The sequence below is a fragment of the Sciurus carolinensis genome, chromosome 4, assembly GCF_902686445.1.
Source record: "Sciurus carolinensis chromosome 4, mSciCar1.2, whole genome shotgun sequence".
In the NCBI taxonomy this organism is placed as follows: Eukaryota; Metazoa; Chordata; class Mammalia; order Rodentia; family Sciuridae; genus Sciurus; species Sciurus carolinensis.
The window spans coordinates 137,219,783-137,232,745 of NC_062216.1; the positions used below are offsets into that span (position 1 = coordinate 137,219,783).

General features: G+C 33.6%; 1 protein-coding gene across 5 annotated transcripts in view; it reads left to right on the plus strand.

The window, feature by feature from the left end:
* Syt1 (synaptotagmin 1) overlaps positions 1–12,963 on the plus strand; it is a 512,448-nt gene that overhangs the window by 365,807 nt on the left and 133,678 nt on the right. For 4 of the 5 annotated variants that reach the window (XM_047549411.1, XM_047549412.1, XM_047549410.1 and 1 more), the window contains 3 exons: positions 4,180–4,302; positions 7,513–7,680; positions 10,980–11,147. In XM_047549411.1, coding sequence (XP_047405367.1) covers positions 4,180–4,302; positions 7,513–7,680; positions 10,980–11,147 — 459 coding nt within the window. The remainder of the gene's footprint in view (positions 1–4,179; positions 4,303–7,512; positions 7,681–10,979; positions 11,148–12,963) is intronic. The other variant, XM_047549414.1, reaches the window with a different exon arrangement.

Sequence of the window (12,963 nt, forward strand, 5' to 3'; positions counted from 1 at the left end):
AGCATAGTGGTGGTGTTTATTACCCCTGTTATAACCTGGATAAATGACCAAGACCTCGAATAAAGATTTAACGGTGGTAAATCTTTCATAGATCACCTATTGCTTTAGAAGGGAGGGATAGAAAAAAAAAATTGTCAAATGAGGAAGTTTTAAATAATATGTTACTGAAAAGTATTTAGAATTTTGACCACTCAAAAAGGTATTTTTATTCATTTTAAGTCCACTTAGGACTTTAGATCTTATTTTTAAGTTAAGAACAATTAAGTATACAAATAAAATGTACTTTGGACAAGTGAGAACAGGTCTCATTGATAAGCAATTATATAACAGTAGCTTATGCTACTTTTTGAGTCTGATCAAAGTCATTAATAATAGATTCTAACATTCTATAAAGAAGAAGGCTAAAAAAAAAAAAAAGAAGAAGGCTAAAGAAGAAAAAGAATATGCAGATTTTAGGAGGATCATATGTAACCTGTTGATCATTGAATAATCTGAATTCAAAGTAGCATAAACACAAATTAAAATTATTTTTAAAAAATTACATTTCCAAAATGTTTGAAGCAGGATATTGAATTGACCATGGGGGAGACAAATGAAGATAGTTTATGCCTTTCTCACTTAAAAGCAAGATAACTCTGAGTGGTTTTTAGATATTTCTTATGCTCTTTAGGCTTTAAGGAAATTAGTGTTTCCTATTCCAATCCATATCAAACTCACAGAAATTCAAATTGCAGTGTTCATAGCTACATGTCTCTATTAGTATAGTTTTACAAACATGCAAGAATTTAAAAATATTCAGCGATAACTGCAAAAGTAACTGAAGATAACACATGTACATTGTATAAGACACATGTGTGCCTTGAATCTTGAGAACACTAAACATGTAGAGGGGAGGACCTTTGTGTAGTTATAGGTCTGGGAAGGTCATTTCTCCATGGTACTCACTAATGTGTGTGGATATTTTAATTTTTATTTCTTCCTTCTATGTCCTCCTTATCTGTGTTGTGTCTCATGACTGTTCTGGACTGTCCCTTGCGGTAGGTTTCCTCTGCTACTTAGACATCCCTAGTCAATGCTGAGGTATATCTGTGGCCTAGCAGTTGGGGCTCTCCAGCTGAGGGCATACCATTCTGACACACATCAAAAGGCTGAACTAAACTGATTTTTCAGAGATAACATGTTTTTGTTTGAAACATCTCTGACATAGATTAAATACAACAGTATTAGAAAGCTCAACTTCTAAATGGTGGACTTAGAATAAAAATTCAGTTGCTTATGCTACCTTCTTAGTGAGCCTTATCAAATCCGAAGCAGAACAATGTTGACTTAGAATGAACAAATGCTCCTTCTGATGATTGTGAACTAAGCACCTTGTAAATGTCAATGCAAACCATAAACATATGTGATAAACCTTTGAAATTTAAAAGTCCTCATGTCCCCAGCACAGCTTTTGCTGTTCCAATTTATCAAAGCTAAGAATTGCTAGGTTTACAATCTTTGTCTTCCAAATTTTGTCCCACGTGGGTGAGGAATATTGCTCTGGAGATATTATAATAGCTGCTGAATTAATAGGTCAGAATTTAATGCAATGGTACAGAAAATGTCTTCCTTAAGTTCAGCCTTTGGGATAGGAATAGACTTAATCACTTCAGTGATGAACAGTAGCACTGAGAAATTATCAAAAATTTAGCCCTATTTCATGGAAAATAATTGCAGAGATGGTCCTGCACCTTCTATTTTAGCAAAAAACCACTTAGGGAGAAGGAGATTTAATATCTTGGCTGTTTCAAATTGTACTGAGCTGAAACATGATATATAAATTGTCAGTTCTAAAAGAGACTGTTGAAAAAGTATTTTAATTCATGAATTTTTTATTGTGATGATAGAGTAACAGATTTTTCAAACAGAGGTATGCATTTATTATTTTGTTATTATTTTAAAAATAAAAATCTTACAAGAAGGCAAATTACATTAATGTAATTTTCTAAGCACATTTTCTTTGACATCGCTAAAGACTTATAAATAGCAAATTTTCAAAGGGCTATAGGAACCCACTTCCTAAAGTTCCCTAATTAATTCAATAGTCTTGTCACTTCTCTAGAGTCTATTAATGTCCACCACCTATCATACCTCTCAAGTTAAAAGATTAGTGTAAATTCTTAAATTTTAAATTGTTTTCTGCTTTTGGCTATCAGTAAATCAGCATCTTAATATTCAAGGGAATATCCAAGTATAAATGAAACTTACTAAATTAAATGGTGTGTGGCTAACAAAATTTGAAAAGATTTCTAAACAAATGTATATTTTAATGGTAATTTTCAATTTCCACACACATTGTAGGCTACTGAGAAATTTCAACAAGCACAAAGGGGCAGCATCTCTGACCCACAGCTCAGTTCTCTGGTTATATGATCTTCTCACCTAAGAGTGGAATTAATGAATTATATGAATCTAGAAAGCATCTAACTCTCCACTTTTTAGTGAGGTGGAAGGAAGGAAATGGGAAAATCCGGTAAATTCAGGGACTACGTTGTCATTTTAAAGCACCACTGAGTGTCTCTGTGCAAGTGAGTGAGTGCTTAGAGAATCTATCTCCTGAAAATGATGAGCACAACTGAGAAAAAGACCATGTAGTCTTGCTGATGGGTATAGCAAGGTGGTGAAGCTATGGTCTGACAACTCTGAGGGCTATCTAAAGCCTGGTTATGCGTTTTGCATTTGAGTTCTGTAAGAATTCTCAGATTCAGTTTAAGAACTGACAGTAGTTAAGAGTCCTTTGCGTTGTCATACATATATCACTCATCTGTCTTACCTTGATTTCTTCGAGATTCTACTATAATAAATATACATCCACATACATACCCATGTGTGCATGCACACAAGCAATGAAAATACCATAAGCAAAAACTAGGAAACAATATTTGCTACATTTAGCAACAACAGTATCAAGATCACTAAACTACAAAGAACTTCTACACAGCAATAAGAAAAAAGCAAACATCCCAATGGAAAAGAAAATTGCTGAAGAATATATATAGGCAGTCCCCATAAGAAAAGATGCAAATGGCCAATATAAGGATTTATATCAGGGAGATATAACTTCTCATAATTTTAACTTTAAATAATCATATATTTCTAATTGTTCTAGTTCATTTAAAGCATTAAGAGTATATACATCCTCAGAAAACTTTGAATATTAATAACCAAATATTAACATTTGAATTTTGGCAAAAGTTTTGCATATTAGGAAAATACATTCTACATTTTGATTTTTAAAAGAAAGGAGCATTTGGATGCATTTTATGTGATATTGGGCTTTCTAGTATTTCAATTTATATTGCATTTAAATTTGGGGTAATAAAGATATTTCATTGGTCAGAATGAATCCTGAGGGTTTGATACCATGATTCTTATTCTCATGCAAAATAAATTTTATACTAATTTGAGTTTTTGACAAAATTGCAAACATAACTTTTTATCTTTTGATATCAAATTGACTCTTAAATCAATTTAATTCAGCCTAGCTTTCTGTGGAGCTGTTATGAAAATAAAATGGTGAACTTCAACTGGAAATAAACTTTTCTCTAAACATGCATTTGCTGATGGCATGTTTTTTTTCCTCTTTCTCCTTAACAATTACAAATGTATATACAAAACAAAGGGAATGAAAATTATCTAAAGATCACCTACTTATCTTTTCCATAGGAAGTAAGGCAAGAAAAGACCATGCATTTCATATCAATTACTCCACTCACTGCATGTAACAATGATGTTTTACATGATGCTGAGCATCTTTTTAAACCACAAGAATGTGAAACCTGGCCTGGTTAATAGCATGTTTATCACATTAGAAAGAAAGAAACAGTTTTATCAGAGCTAAATACAATATAAAGTTGATATTTTCTTTGCAACAATTTTACATTTTTGCTTGCAATATTCTGAGGGGCTTCTTTCATTGCTTCCATGTTGCTTGCTGATTGGGAAAAAAAAAATTCCGTGCACTAATGGAATTTAAAAAATATGTAAGCAGCAAATGTGAATGTGTGTCAGACAAACAGGTTTCTAGCATCTTAGTGCTTGCTTTCTAACAGCTTGGAAGTATGACTATAGGACAAGCTTAATTTGGATTTTGATGAAAATTCATTCTAATTCACATATGACCCCTTTTCCAACTCATAGGCCCTTAAGGATGATGATGCTGAAACTGGATTGACTGATGGGGAAGAAAAAGAAGAACCCAAAGAAGAGGAGAAACTGGGGAAACTTCAATATTCACTGGATTATGATTTCCAGAATAACCAGGTCTGAGGGGAAAAATGTCTTCTAATTCCATTACATTTTCTGAAATTACCAAGTAGAAATTGAAGCAAGATACTTCTTAAAACATTTCATTTGCTGCGAGGGAAAATGCAATTATCAAAGCTATTGATGAAATAATTTCTAAGTACAGGCAGTCCCCTACTTGCTAATTTAACTTCTGGTAATTAGAATTCACAGTATTCAACCGATTACATCTACTTATGGCACTTCCAGCAAGCAGGCAGAATACAAATTAACTTGAAGCAGTCAGTCTGCTACCCAGAGCTCCCAGTCACTCTTGCCCTGACAGGTCCCTCAGCTTGAGCTAGAAAAACCTTCCTTGGACTATGTGGGTCTAATCCAAATTAGGGGCCTTTGGGTTGGGCTACTATTTGAAATAGTAAAACAGTTTGATAAGGAATCACAGATGGAAAATTAAAAATGGTTCATGAATTTTACAAGTACAAATACCTTATATATGTCATGATATGAGATGAAACTTACAGTACTAATTGGATTGTAATTCTGGAAAAGTAGAAAGACCCACTTTATTTCTAGTGCCCTTCAATGTGGCCCAAAAGTGAAAAAAAAAAAAAAAAAAAAAAAAAAAAAAAAAAAAAAAAAAAATTACAAAACAGGCATTCCTACTTCAATTTCCCAAAATGTGGGAATGTGTCATTTAGATGAATGATAATATGAGCTACCCTTTATCTACTGCCTGTTATCAAAGTAGCTCAAAAATATGTCTCTGAAGGATTTCTAGGACCCATGATCTTGATGGAGATGATCCTGAATGTTCTGAATTGTTAAAGAAATTAACGAGCACAGTTGGGGGTGTTGATCTCCGGCCAAACCAAAAAAAAAAAAGAAAAAGGAAGGAAGGGCAGAAAGTAAAGAAAGAAAGGAGGAAAGAAAGAAAAAGAAAGGGGAGGGGAAGAAGGAAGGAAGGAAATTAATAAGCTAGATAAGAATTAGTGGAAGAAACTAAATTCAAAATCAGGTTGGTACGAATCTTTATAATATAACCATTCTCTAGTTAGGTGAATTCAAATCTCTCCAGCACAGATTGCTTCTTCACTCATTATTTCAGGGGTTGAAGAACTAATATCTGTAAATACAACTGCTACTAATACAGCATGTGCTAATGATACCCAGTTTGATGAGCAATGAATGATAAATGAATCAAACATGAATGCTAAGCTTCGATGAACAAGGGCAAAGTCAAAACTCTGAGTAGTTGCAGACATTCTTTGTTTTATTTAGGAATGGACAGGTCAAATAATGCTTTCAACTTCTGAGGGCTCTCCATGAAGGATGTGTGAATATATGTCATATGAAAAATATTTTTATTTGATCAGCTCCATTACAGCCCTGGTTAGTTATTTCATAATACTTTCTAGAAATATGCATATTGGATTATAGGTATGGACTTATAATTATGGATTTATACACGTTTATAGTTACCATTTACAGTCAATTAAATATGGCATTCAAGGTCATTTCTATGTCTTCTACCAAAATTTGAGCACCAGGACTTGATTAGGAGCAAAATCTCCTATTATCTATGTACTCCAGGAAAGGTAAAGGTCAACTTATATTGTGAAAACTAAAAGACAACCCTAAAATATACTAAATAAGAAGCTTTGGGGGTGGAAAGAAATGTGATATTTATCTGTTAGGCAGAAGTCAAAGGGAGGTTGGAAGAAGTAACTTCATCCCTTATTAACAAATATCTTAAAATCTCTAAAATAAAAAATATTCTACTTTTAAAGAATTTCATTATATTTCTAGTGCTTTCACTGCCCAAAAGAAAATTGGTTATAAAAAGCAACAAGAAGTAAAACCTTACTTATTCACATTGTCACAAAAAGGCAAATACCAAATACAAATTTAGCAAGAGTCATATTACTTGCTTCACCAATCATGTCTTTATAATCTAAAGCCACTTTAGCTATTCTTGGACCATCTTTCTCTGTTCTGTGTACCTACAATCCAGCAGTCATTGCCATTGTTGTAAGACGATGGCACAAAACGAATAGTGAAACTTAAAATGGAAACAGCATACTCATTCAGGGTATGATCCAGGTTAAAAACTGAGACAGCTAGCCAAAATGCACTTAAGACTATGATGGGGAAGTTTTTCAGAAAATGGGTGTAATTTTTTAAAGGGGGTAAATTTGCTTTTTCATTCTACTAACTAAAAAGTCACAGAATCAGATGTTCAGGCTCTTTGGTGAAAGCCAGGGGTGTGACTGCATTTGCTGGACAGTATGTCCCTTGAATCACAAAAAATCTACTTTTGTTTCCCATGTGGATTTACACCAATCTGCTGACATAAAATCTCTGGTGGCAGAACAGCTGGAATAGTCCACTCACACCTTTTTTCTTTGCAAAAAAACTAACGATACCATAATTTCTAATATTCATAATGATATTTAGTCTTAGTAAGAAAACAGATTTCAATAAATGCAGATATGTCTGTTGTATTTGGACAAAACAGTAGCATTGTTATTTAACATGAAAACCATACCTGTCATCTCCCCTTCCTTTCTATGAAACTTAAATTATAATTCTTTGTTTCAATGTCCGACATTTAAGCACAAGAATTATTGGAAAATAATCATTCTACTGTAAATTAAAGTAAAAATTAACTAACACACAGTGAAGATCAACAATGACAGAAACTTGAATGTCTTATTTTTTAATCTCAAAATACTACCCAATTTCTAAGAGATTTCTATTGCTAAACCGAAATAAAAAATTCTATTTAGGTGGTCTGAGACTTTGATAAAGAACAAAATTATTCTACTTTGTAATTACAGACCTGTGATTGTTTAACAATTTATTTCTACTTCCAAATCATGCACGGGAAAGAAAAAACAATGCACAAGAGCTTTTAGCAATTGAAAAGTTATTTGATTGCAACCCTTTTGAAAATATGAATTTCGTATTTAACTATAATCAGCAACCTTTTAAAAGCCTCTTTTGTGCTTAAAACTTGGCTTCCTAGAGCCTGCATCTGTCATAATTGGGTTTCTGAAGTCTAGAGAGCTCATTTCATTTGCCTTCTGTGTTCAGATTCACAAGAGAATAAAAGTTTATTGAAAGCAAAGAGGAATGAGGAAAAATCACAATATGCAGCACTGTGAACAAATCAATCTTTTCCTAAGTGTCATCAACTTTTGTGCTTGTTGTTTCTGTCATTCATTTCAGCTGTTGGTAGGGATCATCCAGGCTGCTGAACTGCCCGCCTTAGACATGGGGGGCACATCTGACCCTTATGTGAAAGTGTTTCTGCTGCCTGATAAAAAGAAGAAATTCGAGACCAAAGTCCACCGAAAAACCCTGAATCCCGTCTTCAATGAGCAATTTACTTTCAAGGTATTTTTCATATGTACTTATAAATTTTCCTTTGTTGTTTTAGATAAAAGACTGGTTTTATCCTGACACAGACACACACATGAACATGTATTCAAGGACAATGGTTGTATTCAGAATATTTTCAATTTTTCTCTTCAGTCTGGTGAAGATTCTATACTGTGCTTCAATGTGGTCAAGGCAGGAGTTGGCCATCACTTTTCAGAATGGAAGATAGACTGATAACATGACTACAGTGTCATGGTCACATCTCAAAAGTTAGGTCAATTTCAAATGTGCTCATAGGCTTGAACATACACACCCAGAATAAAGCCAAAGAAAAGAAGTCATTATTTCCCTGAATTTCCAAGTTCCTGAAAATAGATAAACCCTGCTGTAATCAGAATAAAGTACTCTTTCATGCTTAAATGTACAAATAGATATGACTCTTACTGAAAACTCTATATGTACAGGGGAACTTGAATACCCTAGACCCATTTTTCTTATCCATGAGAAGAATATGAACACACGTTTTTCAGCATTTCTAGTATTTTTCCTTTACTCTAGGCTCTTCCCTGATATTCTTCATCTTCTTAAGACATCTCAGTTGACAAACAATAACCAACAGAGATTCTGGTCAAATAATTTGTCAGGAAAACAAACCCTGCAGGTCATAGGGATCTTTGTAGCTTTTGGCTCAAAGTCATTCATAAAAAACAATTCTTTTGCTGGATGTGTGATTTTTGTAATGCATTACTTAGAATCATACATCTCTGAAAAATGAAATACTTGTGAATATGCCAACAGGTTGATTCAAAAATCACCCTGTCCATCAGCCAGGCTTAGCAGTGGCATGAGCCTCTGTTGGCAAACATTCTGGTCTTACGTAACCTGATGGAGCTGAGGGTATGAGCCATTTTCTCAAAATGTGTTTACAATCTTGAGTAGGAGCAGTGTCTTTCCATTCACTCTAACATTTTTCAGGTTTTAAGACAAACGTTCCTTATTTTATTATGAGCAATATTATTTAAAATCCATCATTCTTTCTGTATCCAGAGAGTTAAAGTAGCAGGAAAAAAAATCTGAAAATTCTCAACTTAGGAAGACCTAATCATGTGGCCAAAATACCACAAAACATAAAATACAGCAAATAGTAATCAAAAGCATTTTATTTGCCTATACATTCATTTTATTTAGGTCAGCAGTTTCTAACTAGAATTTAGTAAGCAGAATCTTAAATTATTTGAAATAATACTGTAAGACTTTTCTTTGAGTTATCTACATATTTCCTTAAAAATAATTTTGTAATTGTTTGTAATAAGAATAATACAATTTTATTAGTGATGTCTATGACTCCAAGAAGTGTAATTAACATTTCAATTGTCTGTAAACTTTTATAAATTCCATTTTATTTCATTTTAGTAAGGTTAAGCAAGCCATAAAGAAATTCAAAGTATATTTTGATACATTTAGGAAATATGCCAATTTAAAGGAGAACCAGTTAATTTTTCCAGTAGTCATTGGTAGACTACATATCTTGAAATGCCAAGGGCAATATGACATAGGAAGGAAAGTATAAGAGTTTAAATAATTGGCTGTAAAATTGAGTCAACATCTACTGAATATGAACTCAGCATGCCCCAAACTAATGTTATCTTTTTTCCTCCAAAACAAACTCCCTCCTGAATGAAGGTATTAATCAGTAATAAATCCTTAAGTGTCTACTTAAGGTATTGCTAGGTATTGCACATATATTTATATACCCTCAAAGTGGTCCCATGAAATAGATACTATTATTTTCTCATTTTGATAGATGGAGAAGCTGAGATCTATTCATTTGCCCCAAGTCCTTTGGCCAGAAAGTTGGGAAGCCCAGGTCTCTCTGACTCCAAACCCAGGTTTCTGTTCATTGCTATCTCAGTATAATCATCAAAGAATGTAGAGAGGTTTTAGATATGTAATGACAATTTTAAAGGTTTATCTATTATTATTCTAAAATTTCTTGTTTCTTCCTTAAAAATTTGACTCTTTGAAAGAGTTTATTTTAGATTCCTTCTAAAATGGAAAAAGCATTATGCCTAATTTTTAACCACAGTGTTTTAATAATATAATCAGATTTCAAACATGATAAATTATAGAAAATGCTCCTTGGAAAACTAAGATTATGGTCAAATATTCTTCTCTCTCCTTCCTTTCTTAATATAGAGTTAATTGAGAAATGTTTGCTGGAGCATAATACAGCCATTTATACTGATAAAATATGAAGTGTATGAAAATTGATCAAACCTTTAATATAAGTCTACACAATTTCTTAATTAGACATTTCTACCCAGTTACTGAAGTGTAGCTTATTTGGATTGCACTGCTTTTCCCTGAATTTTAAAAGTCACTAATAAACTTCCCAACCCATAGCATCTGTCCCAGATATATTCTAACAGCTGGAGAATTCATCAGTTCTTGGCCTTTTGCCACTATTCATCCTAAAGAGTGTCATACCTATGAGTGAACTTCAAGATTCGTATTATATTGAATCTCTGATATTCAAAACATCAATTTTCTAGTCAGTGCATGTCAATCAGTAAATTATTTTAGAGAGTAGGTGAGGCACCTTATAAAGTTCATTTAAATCTTTTCAAGTTCCTAGGATGCCTTTGAATAAGTTGCTGCTCCATTAAGCTTTGGTATTCCAATGGCTCGGAAGATTTAATGGAACTTTTGAAACACATTTTCTACTTCTGAGTAAGCTATATCCTGATGATATAACTTACAACAATGACAATAAAATATTCTGCAGGAGAAATGTATACAGTAGTCAAATGCAATTGGCTTATTTATTCTGTTGTTGTCATTATTGTTTTTGTACTGAGAATTGAACCCAGGGTCACTTTACCACTAAGCTCATCCCTAACCCCTTTTTTATTTTGAGATAGGGTCTCCCTAAGTTGCTGAGGCTGGCTTTGAACTCGTGATTTCCTGCCTCAGTCTCCCAAGTCACTAGGATTCCAGGCATGTGCCAGTATGCCCAGAGCTTATTTATTGTTTTATTAATCTTTGAGTATTTTTATCATAATAGTAGGACCCATTATTAATAATACTAATAACTTCCAGACCTTTAAAATAAGGTGAAAAATCTATGGCAAGTTCCAATTTTTTCCCCAAGTAGATTCAACTTCAGTTAGTTAAAAAGCTCGATTTAAGAAAAAACAAAATTATCTCCCTGTTCTGTTTATCCAATCTAACTATTAAATCAAATGCTATAAAGAAGTAGCAGATTTTAAGCATTTTTGTGAGCGGATATTTTATTCTCATTTCTTTCTGTGTAGGTCCCATACTCGGAATTAGGAGGCAAAACTCTGGTGATGGCTGTGTATGATTTTGATCGCTTCTCCAAACATGACATCATTGGAGAATTCAAAGTCCCCATGAACACAGTGGATTTCGGTCACGTAACTGAGGAATGGCGTGATCTGCAAAGTGCTGAGAAGGAAGAGGTAAGAAAATCATTAGCATTTCTGATGCAACAAACTATATCTCCAGTTGCTGCTTATATATGAACCTATTGAGAGATGCTTTTTACCAAGTATGTTGTGGGTTTCTAGCTGCTGATAGCTGGCAAAATAGGATCAGGGTGTTGTATAACCTGGTTAGAAAGTATACAGGTCTTCTGAGTGTTGTTCAAAATAGAGAGATTCATGCACTGGCTCTATAGCCAACTTCCCTGGAGACAGACAGACACACACACACACAGGCACACATACACACACATACACACACACTTCTTTAAAGGGACAGTGAAAAATCATCTTATTATTCTTTGTATTTTTCCACAATGATTTTTTTGTTTTCTATGTAGGTTATATAGCTATAAAGTAGAAATAAAATGGCACTTTTTCCTTGATTATTTCTGTATGTTGCAGACAGTTCATTGTTTCTCCCAAAGATATCAGAGTGTGATGGGTGAAACATCAAATAAAATTCACAAAGGCCAATATTAAATCCATTTTTTAAATGACTCACATTTTTATAGTACTCTTCACATTGTTTTTCCCCAGCTTTAATAGTTTAGCCCAGTATTTTTCTGTGATTTAAAAAGGGAAGTTCAATATCCTTAGTGCACTGAAGCGCCATAATAATCAATTCTATTTGATTATGCTCCTCCTGCCTGGCACTGGTATTTTCTCTGTGTGGATGTCTCAGCAGACCAATACCAGAACAGCAAACAACTCTTAGTTTCTCCAAAGTCCTAAAGCAACTCCTTTACCAGCCACTTCCCAGGGTCCTGACAGTTGGCTATATTGCAAAAAGCCTGTCATTTAGGACTCCCTAAAATTTGGTAAGGTGTGGTCACATTGGTATCACCAGAGAGATCAGAGTGGCCCAAGCCTTCAGAGAAACTAATCAAGCAATTTACCTGGGAACCCTCTCAGCCTGAGGTTTTCTCTGAGCCATCTCAAGATGCTAACTTGACACCACTTTCATGAGGTAAGGTCTCAGAACAGGCTTGTTGATTGCTATGCTGAAATTGAATTTTGTTGGTACTCTAAAATTATTATTTAGTTTATTTTAAAAAAGGGGGGGAGCAAAATTGCTTTGCTTTCTCTTAGAAAGAAGAAACACACATCTTATCCCAGTAGGTTAGTCAAAATAGACATTCTTAAATATTGAAATAGACTTGGCCCTACTTTTCATCCTCAAAAATAAGATAGGAAAAATACTGCCTTTCTAAATTTTATGATTTTTATAAGTAGTTCTTCCCTATGAGTTAGGTAATATTGACATTAAGTTCAATATTTGTATAAAAAGAAACAGTCAATCCTTTGAGCATGATGTTTCTAAATATTTAACAAAATAGTAATATGTCTCATTAAACTTTTATATTTTATTGAAAGGTTTGACTGTGAATTCCTTTAGTTGGAGATAAAGTGGGACCATAATAAGTATTTATTAGCTAATTGGTTTTTAATAAACTGGTTTTGGTTGATTCATTAGTTAATTATCAGAATACGACCAATGTGGACTTCACAAGACGACCTGTCCAGAGTATATAGTTACTCTTACCTGAGTAACCATCAGTGCTATGGGATTTCAATATCACACCCAGTGGGCTTCTAGAAAGGTGAAAAATATTTTTGCCTAAGGGTACATAGATCATCAAGTGATTCTCCTTTTTCAAGAATCCTTTGAGTATGGGCAGAATTTGAGACTTAACACTAAGCTGACAGGTTTGATTCTAGAATCTGAAAGGTTAGGTAGACACCCCAAAACAATCTTATTTTTGTTTTCCCCACCTTATATACCCCCATCTTT